Here is a 9,924-nt window from a genome sequence, read left to right as displayed (position 1 = left end):
CTGCTTTTTAATCTGCTACCTAGCTCCCTAAATTCTTGTTGCAAGACCTCATCCCTCTTTCTACCCATGTTGTTTGTACCAATGTGAACCACGACCTGACTGTTCACCCTCCCCCTTCAGAATGCCCTGCAGCCGTTCAGTGACATCCTTGACCCTGGCACCAGAGGGGCAACATACCATCCTGGAGTTACGTCTGCAGCCACAGAAACGTCTATCTGTTCCCCTTATGATAGAATCCCCCATCACTATTGCTCTCCCACTCTTTTTCCGCCCCTCCTGTTCCACTGTAGTGCTGAAAGGCATAGTCACGACTCATTACTCATCATTTAACCAAAATCTCACTTTTCCCATTGAATGTTCATGTTAATCTGAAATCATTGTTCAATGGCACAGGTCTAAAACCACTTTATATGCCATTCAATACATTTAATTTCTTTTAGAAAGCTTAACAATTGTAACCAGATTGAATTCATATTTTTGTACACATCGGTTGGATGTTGGTGTAAATAGTGGGTGCTGATCTCATGGGCAAGTGAACTGGCCATCTTTGGAAACCTCTTGATCAGCCGCCAATCTGCCGATGGGAGGTTCCCCAAGAAAATAATTCTGTACACACCCATAGCGGAGGTCATCAAAGCAGTTCCCTGTTGCAGGAGACATGAGCTGGTGGCTTCTAGCAGCTGAAAACATTAGGTACACCTTCTGCCAGGAAATGTTCCCAGTTCTATAATTCTGGGATGGGAGTATAAATACTTCATACTGATGGCACTCCCTTCCACACTATCCATCTTCAGAAAGTATACGGTCAAGGGTGAGAAAAGCACTTTGCAATCTGAAGTACGCCCACCATAAGTGTCAAAAGCATTTTGGTTTTTAATTTACATCACCGTGAAGAGGAGTTCTAAGTTTTGAAGGCCACACAGCAGCCTGCCACGTCAGGTGTCCCAGCCAGAGTACAACTGTTCCACTGATCCATGCTACAAGCCAGCAGCTACATTTCTTTGTGAAGTGGGAGCTGAATTTCATTGGAAAGTCAGCATACTTTCCTGTCTTGGAAGCGGCAATGCCACGTTAAAACAAATCGATACAAATTGGAACTCGAGTTGAATATCTTTTTCTCACTGCAACAAAAAGATCACCCTCGCCCCCACAGTCCCATGTTTCCAAGTGCTGGGTACTGCAAGTCAATCAGTGACTCTTGCAATGTTAAGTGCAGCTCCCCAAGTGTCTCCCCTTTCATGTCCCCTTTACATTGCAGCACCGCAGCCACAGCTTACCCTCCCCTCCTGTGCTCCCTTCATCCCATATGTCACAGTGGTGTGTTAAGTGTTGCATCTCCTTCTCTGCTTAATTAAAAACACAATTGTTACATGGAAATTTTTATTGTGAGCATCAAGACAATATTGTCTGCACAAAAACCTACATGTCTGATACAGAATTCATCCAGCATACCGAGACTGTTGGGGTTGCATAAACTAAACATAGACCTTGGTTAATACTAACAGATTCTCATATAAATTAATTGCAGTTTCCTGGAAGACAAACCCAGTTTATAGAAAATATAATTTTACTGTACAAATTTACATCACATTCAAATCTAATTAAGTTGCTTACACAAATTTTTTTTTAATAGCCACCATTTACATAATATTGCATTTCACCTACTGCAGCAATATTCTACAATCAGAACAGCCATTTTTCACATTTTAAATTTGTTTTCTGGGGGTGAAAACTTGTTATATCCGCTCCCTTGCATAACCATCCCATATTAAAAAATTTTGAAAACACACCACTTATTGCAAAATACTGCAGAATGGCATCCTCCACTTAGCAACATACAGAACATTTTTCAAAGGAAGCACTATACTTAAAACAGCACCAGTGTACAAGGTGCAAAAATCCAACACTAAAACACCCAGTCCTTAAAGTTTAAGCCACCAATAAATTATTGAAAACTCCCCTTTTTAAAAAAAAAACGCACACGAGCGCACACACACACACATGCACACACAAAGAATCCATGTACAGAATTTCTAAAGTACCAAAATGCTACACCTAGCTTCAGGAAGCCAATATAAAATGTAATTTACATTCATAATACATGTTCAAGATTGCACTGAAACCAGCAGGCTTACCATGCTACTCTCTGCTTCAATATACTTCGGTGCCACTGTAACACGTTTGCATTACATTCACTCTCAGGTGCAGTACAAAGAAAAGTAGCTGAAGGAATCCTCCACAACTGTTACAAAACCAAAAATTAAATAAACACGCCTCGTGTGTGTAACTGAGAGAATCTTCGAACCATGAGAGTAATTAATGTACTGTTTTATTTAGGAGCAGAGGTAGGCCATTCAAGGCATAAAAGCCACTCCAAATTATAGCCATCCGTTCAATCGCAATTTTGCTTCTTTTCCTTAGAACTGTTGTCAATCATTGTTGCACTCATTCCTTAATATGGCTACATTCAATGGGATCATTTGTTTTCAGAACTCGAAGTAGCTTGCGTGTCAATATCGGTTTTACCAGCACATGATTAAAACATTCATTTTAAAAGTGATAATTCTGAAAATCAAACAGAAGCAGAAAATTCAGGAGCCACACAATGGACGAGCCAACATCTGAAACAAAACGGCAGCTCAATATCTCAATATAGGTCTGGTCGAGGATCCTATGCAAATCTACTGTTTCCCTTTCAGATGCTGTCTGACCTGCTCTGTATTTTCTGTTTAATATATAATTTAGGGGGCCCTGTGCAAAGATGCACTTCCGCAATGGGGAGGTCTCGTTTTTGTAGTGCAATTCTCTAGACAGAGTTTTCCCAATTCCAGTTGGGCACTTTGAAAGAGGTACCACCCCAGAGAGGAGGGGAGGGAGGCGGTTTGAATCCAGACTCAACCCAAGCTGCCGCTGAGATGATGTGAAAACATTGGCAAAGACCTGGAAACCGGGTGCCTCCTGTTCTACAGTGGTGAATAGTACAGGGAATAATAGCTTGCAAAAATTGCAGCCGTTGAAAGAAGAAAACTGGTATTTATATAGCAATTTTCTTTTCCTCAGGGCATCCCAAAACTTTTCACAGCCAATTAAGTACTTTTAAGTGTAATCGCTGTTGTAATGTAGGGAAATCTGACAAGCCAATTTGTGCACCTAAAAGATCCTACACACGGGATACATGACCAGATAATCTGTTTTAGTAATGTTGATTGAGGGATAAATGTTCGTCAGGACACCGGGGAGAACATCCCTGCCCTTCTTCAAATAGTGCCATGAGATCTTTTATGTCCATCTGAGAGGGCAGATGGAGCACCTTGGTTTAACATCTCATCTGAAAGACAGCACCTTCAACAACGCACCACTCCTTCCTTCAGTCCTCATGTCTCTGGAGTGGGGCTTGAACCTACGACCTTCTGAGGCAAAGGCAAGTGCTACTAATGAGACAAGGTTGACACTGTAAAAATCCCTTTATCCACTTTAAACGGAGTAAACATTTTGGTTTTATGAAAGATTAATGGAGCTGAAACTAGTTACAATTAGGTTGATAAGAATTACTACATGGGATAGGAAGCCACCCAGAGATTAATGAAATAACATTAAAACTAATTTGAAAAGAGCTGCGTAAAACATTCAACGCAGGAGGAAATACTGAGCTGCAGTAGGAAGGAACATTAAGAGCTCTTTCTAAATGGAATTAAAATGGTACATAATGAGACAGGGAAATGGAATAAGTATATACAGTATCTGGCAATGGTCTGATCAGAGATAAATGGACCCTTTGTTCTTGGAATACAGGATTGGGTTAACTGAAGTTACACCAGCCTAATACTGAGAGCTGCAGGAAAAACTAGAATGGTCTAGTCACAAATGCATCTCCACGACAGAAAAAAAGAAGTTTTTCCAAACTAGCTTTTAACCACTGGATTACCATCAAATTCTGCATTAGCAAGTTACATGGCTTATCGTTCGTAAAACAAATCATGACACTATTCCCAATTACCCATTTTCTATATGCAACATCTCTACCAAACAACCACTCGTCAGTCAAATTCCCATTGGTTTTATAACCCTTTTCAAGCTACTCAACTTGTAAGTTTTCACAAAACCTTCAACTGCTCTTCCTTTCTTCAACTACATTCCTCAATTCTCTCTCACACCAACTGCTGACCTTCAATTTCTCATACCACTGGAACTAAATGGACTTGCCAAGTAGTCACAACTCTGCAGGATTCTCCAATGTCATTTATATTTTGTGTCCTTTTAGCTCCCCCACTCCTGCCACTGGTCACATGCATCCTCCTTCAGTCTGGAGGGTAGAACAGATTTCTCTGCAACTATCAATACTGGCTTTAAATTCCCAACACAATATGACCTTTTTGGAGGGGTGGGGGAAAGGAGATTTGAGAACCAAAACCCCACTGAGTACTCCATTTGGAGGCTTCGGCAAGAATTGCAAGAGCCACCCAAAGAGGACAAGTTCAATTTTCAGTTTAGGCCAAGAGCTAAAACTTCAAGTCTAATGCACTTGCTGCTGCTGTTTACAACTCTCAACTCTAGTTTAAAATCTTCACTCCTGTTAAAACTGGAACTCATTAGTGTAACAGTATATTGAGAGACTAATACTTAATATGGTGGTTGCAATGATTTTTATAACTACTTCAGGAGTAACAGACTATTATTTTAATACTAGAGCTACTAGGTTATGCTGGTATGGTTAGATGAAGAGAAAGAAAGAAAGAAAAGAGCAGTCGGAGGAGGCTCATGTGGAGTATAAACACTGGCACAGACCTATTGGGCTGAATGGCCTGTTTCTGTGCTGGACATTCTACATAATCCTCAAGGACTCACTGCACAAAACAACTACAGAGCACCACATATTTAAGGTTCAATGAGTCAATCAATCATGGCGTTGGACACAGAGTTGAGACCAAGTGTACTCTTGAGGTGAAGCAGAGTCAGGGCAGGGGATAATTGGATCAGGATGTAGACGGAATGTCGTCTTCAGTTTTAAGTTGTATACTTGTCATTAACTTTATATTTCCATTATACGTTCAATTTAAAACTACAACATGGTAACAACACACTGGAAGGCTATCTGGGAGCTGAAAATGCTGGGGATGCAATGCCTGGATTGCCCCAGCCAATACTCTCAAGCTCTAACTCCGTTGGAGTTTGCCGGATCAGCAAGAGGCCCCTTAAAATAGCATGGTGCAACTCTGGCACCTGCCAGCCCCATTCAGCCAAAAACTCTGGCGCTCGCCCAGCATCAGGCACCCCTCCCGACCCAGGCCACATTCCCCTTAGCTCCCTGTCGAAGTTTTTAATTATCTTAGAGAAGGGCAGGCCGCTTCCCCGGTGGGGCCTATATTTGTCTGTTTAGAGGCTGGCATAGCTGAACTCACTCGATGTGCTGGGCTCCACAGAAAGACTGGGTCCTGACTTAGCAAACGGGGCAGGAACTCCCAGCTCAGGGAGTCCCCATCCCCGATGACATTTTCCTTGTTAAGGGGCAGGCAGAGGTTCCACCTCTTAATAGGCAAGTAAAACATTTCCAGTGTCTCTTCCATTTTTCCAGGGGATCTGCCAGTCGTCTTCTGCCAGAGTTGAGGTGAAGATCAGCAGAACCCCCAAAGAATTTCAGCCCCCTGGAGTCTTATTTCTAAATTTTGAATCTTTCCAACTTTTATACGAAGTTACAACTTGCATTTATATAGCACCTTTAAAGTAAAACCTCACAAAATGCTTCGCACGAGGGTAATAAAAATTTACACTGATACAAAGTAGAAGACAGTAGGACAGGCGATCAAAAGCTTAGATTTTGAGGAGTGTCTTAAAGGAGGAAAGAGGTGGAAAGGTTTAGGAAGAGAATTCCAGAGCATAGGGCATAGACAGCTGAAGGCACGGCTGCCAATGGTAGGGTGAAGGAAGTGGGGAATGTACAAGAGGCCAGAGTTGGAGGAATGCAGAGTTCTCAGGGGGTCGTAGGGCTGGAGGAGGTTACAGAGATAGGGAGGAGCAAGGTCATGGAGTGATTTGAACATGAGGATGAAGATTTTAATATTGAGGTGTTGCTGTACCATTAGCCCATGTAGGTCAGCGGGCACAGGGGTGATTGGTGAACAAGGCTTGGAGAGAGTTAGGACACAACAGGGAGCTGTAAACAAATGTACAAGTGCATCTACTGCAAAGGGTCATGAGACGTCTCTAATGTGCTGTGCAACAAGTCCTCTAGCGATACTCAACAGCAACATTTGGAGCAGTTTATTTTATTCCCTGATTTGTGGAAGAAAAAGCTGAAATCTATCTAAAATGTCTTCTTTATCCAAAACCTGTAATTCCTTATTGTGGATGAGGACAGCTTCCTCCATTTTGTGTGTTTTGCTGGTCCCCGTGTGAGCGGTGTGTGTTGAATCCTAAATCTATTTCCTTTTGCAATGGCTAACTCAACTGGAGCGTTCAAGGTGTTCGGTGGCAGTCTATCCCATTAGTTTACATGTCAAGTTGATTTTTCTTTGACATCCAGCTATAATGCTAGTTATCTCGGTATAGCTTGGGATGGCCAATAAGTTGATTTGCTGGTTGAAACATGGCAACACATCAACAGTGTCATAAAATGATGAACGAACAAAGAACTCGGGGATTAAACAATCCGATCAGTCTAAAATAACCACTTATGGAACTGGCTTCCAAATACAGGTCAAGGTTCAATGATTCATGTGCTTCATAGATGCCAACATTCAACAAGTAATTTTCAAAATCAATTTCAACCCGAATCAATTATATGCCTGAACCTCAAAACTATTACATATGGTGCAAAACCTTTTAATGTGCAACCCACAAAAATATATTAGTGGATGGTTGATTTATTGAAGAGTTGCATTTAATTCAATGTTATTTTGATTGGTATTTTCATATCACCTTTTACTGAGGAAAATTGTATCTGTTTAGTTATCTAACCTAGTCGTATTTCCACCCATATTGTCCGGATAGGGTTAGGTACATTGCATTACTATGCACCATAAGCACGTTATGTAAACTAAACTGCAAATTTAAAGGTGGCTTTTATAGGTCTCATAGGCAGGGGAAAAAAATAGCATTAATTATAGAAAATCTGAATTATTTAAGAAATATTGATTGTCTCAGTTACATACACATTTCAATGCAAATCTCATCCAAACCAAAATATTCATGCAAACACAGGAGAACTTAAACATCAGAATCTGTGGTCTTCATGGCAAATTAGTAGTTACAATACAGAGGTCTCTTTCTAATTACCACTTCTTTGCAGTTAAAAAATCTTTGAAAAACATTATTCAAACAAGTGTCTGTTTCACATTAGCAAGAATTTAGTTTGTATGTAAACACCCATAGAATGTGGCTCTATTTACAGAGTGGTCCTCAGCATCAGCCTAGACCTCAGATACAGGATCCAATTACTAGAGGGCTTTTCCTGGACACGAGTCAAATGTTGGCTTTTTGGAATGGAACCTTGAGTGCATGTTAAATACAAAAGGGTATAAACGCCAAGGGCCGAATAGTTCACTGGGGTGCAGAGCATTTTGACGTCGGAACTCCTAGTCCAGGGCCCAGGATTCATGCAGCCGCACGTTGGTGTAAATTAGGCAATAGTTAGACAGAAAGCACACACTAGGCAACACACAGTCAGACAGGGGATTCCTCAACCCCTCCTCCCCACCCCCCCCCCACAAGGGGGAGTGGGTGGGAGAGAGGGCAGAGTGAGAGGAGGATCTTTTCAGGGACTCGGGCAACAAACAAGATCCAGGAATTTTCCTTTAGTAACTGGTTAGGCATAAATAGTTCAAAAAGGACACACATTAAAATAAAAAGACAGAAAACAAAACCCACATTCTCACTACAGTTTGTCTCGTAGTTGTGCTAACAGGGGAAGAGAGGGTCGAAGCAGAATGTTTTTCTTGCATTTTCTCTTCATTTCTTGTAATAACCGCACTTCTGAGAGGATAATACACATTTCGGATATTTGGGGGGTGGGGGGGTCTCATGTTGAAAATGTACAGGGTAATATTTAACATCTATTAACCAACAATGGTAAACTAAGCAGACTGCATCAAAATTCTGTCTATATGGCTCACGTGTGGGACTTGAAAGTAACAATGGTCCATTAGATCAAGGTCAGTACATTTAGCAACAGACCAGCGATGACACTGCAACTGGTACAAAGCTCCACTGAAAGCAGTTCTAATACATCTTCACTGTGCTGTTCAGTCATACAGGAAGTTTTTGTACAGACTTTCTACACACTGGTACAGTACATACTGCTGTCAATAGATACCCGTGTGTGTAAAGTACTGCAAGTAAATTTAAGTTTGTCAATCAGTATGCATTTCCGCAACACCCACCCCCCCAAAGCCCGCTGCATAGAAAATGTATGGACCAGTTACTTGCATCACCTGTTATTTAATGATTCTTTCACCTTAATTTTGATCCCACGTGCATGAATTTTAATAGATGTTCTGTTAGCTTATTGTTCTACTAAAGCATTTTCTGCTTTCTCAAATTGTGAATTTGATTGAGAATTCCCCCCCCTTTCCTCTTCCCCTTTTAATTCTGTGCCCACAGTACCTACAAGTTTACAGGATAAAGAAATTTGGCCCTAATTATAAAAGATTTGCATCCAAGCTGTGCATAACCTGCCTTTCACATCTATCAGCAGCAGCAGATTGTGAACAATTCAGCAGTTAAGAGTCTTCAATCAATGTGAAACAGTTTAACGCAAATGGCTTAACTAAGTTTCTGTTCTTTGACTCAATTATTTCTCTGCGGATTCAGAGTTTTTATGACGCATTCTGTTTAAGCGTACATAAAAGTTCTGTGGAACTGATGTTGCAAAATCTCCAACAATTAACAGGCATGTTTGAGACAGCTTTTTTGCTGCTACTTATATCAAGACATGTACTATTAAATGAACAATTTTATATGTGGGCGACCAAGAATTAAGTCTCCAGTCTCCTGATACTCAACAGCCCCGTTTTTTCCTCTTTCACTAAGCTAGCTCAACTGTTGTACAAAAATTTAGTGAATCTTGAAGAAATGTTTTTTGGAAATAGTTTGAGCATAACTCAATGACGGTATCGCTGCAACACAGCCCATGAAAAACAAAAAGTGAGCAACCACATTAAAGCTTTTGATTGCTTTGCTGTTCCAGAATTCCCAGGTCAAGTCTTTCGAACCTTGCAAGACCTTTGCTACTATTAATGCTGAAAAAAGAGAACAGGAGAAATAAAACAGGTTAACTTCTTTTTTTTCAAATGTCATCACAGCAGGGAAAGTGGCTGCACAAGAAAAGACAAGCCAACTGTATTCCTACCTACGAACAAACAGTCACTGCGTAGTCAAGTTAAAAATAAAAATCTGGACCAGAGCTAATCGTCAGATGAAGACTTTAAAAGTAGAAAACCACACACAGTGCAGATGTTTTGTTTGTTTCTTCAGCGTGTGTGCAGTATTAGCATAATCAGTAGTAAAAGCAGACCCAGTTCAGTGGCAGGTATTGTATTTGCAGTCTTTCCAAGTGACCAGGCTGGTTCTGTTAGTAAGAAGGGTGGTTTTCTGCAAACGATGTTATCTTTGAAGCCATTAGCCCAGAGAAAGAAAATCAGAAAGGCAAAGAAGCATTGGGAGGGTTAGGGATTACGGTTACGTTGTCTCCAGGGGTTAAGTTGGGAAGATTTAACGATGAAAATGATTGCCAAAGTTGCTGCATCACAGGGGAGTAAGTTTGGATGCATGCAAGGCAGGCCCAGATATTGCACCAACAGCTACAACCTGGAAAGGAAAAAAAAACAGGAGAATTCAAAGTTAATCAGTATTAAGATAAAAGAAACCAAGTCAAACCATGCACAGTGAAAAACTGCAAATCACAAGCTTTCAGTATTAATTTCCTTCATT

The 9,924-nt window shown here is 40.9% G+C and overlaps 1 protein-coding gene across 4 annotated transcripts in view; it reads right to left on the bottom strand.

Annotated features, from left to right (window-relative positions):
- Window positions 1–1,363: 1,363 nt before the first annotated feature.
- The window catches only part of ksr1a (kinase suppressor of ras 1a), a 195,341-nt gene continuing 186,780 nt past the window's right edge, over window positions 1,364–9,924 (bottom strand). For 2 of the 4 annotated variants that reach the window (XM_085964817.1, XM_085964820.1), the window contains one exon: window positions 1,364–9,801. Coding sequence is in view for 1 of the 4 variants with exons in the window: in XM_085964820.1 (XP_085820946.1) it covers window positions 9,795–9,801 (7 nt within the window). In the remaining 3 variants the exon portion in view is untranslated. The remainder of the gene's footprint in view (window positions 9,802–9,924) is intronic. The other 2 variants (XR_015073253.1, XM_085964819.1) reach the window with 2 other exon arrangements.

This window comes from Somniosus microcephalus, chromosome 22 (genome assembly GCF_052327205.1).
Source record: "Somniosus microcephalus isolate GS21.2 chromosome 22, FLI_Smic_1.0, whole genome shotgun sequence".
Taxonomy (NCBI): Eukaryota; Metazoa; Chordata; class Chondrichthyes; order Squaliformes; family Somniosidae; genus Somniosus; species Somniosus microcephalus.
The sequence above is the reverse complement of the archived record's forward strand: the minus strand, read 5'-3'. Positions and strand labels throughout refer to the sequence as shown.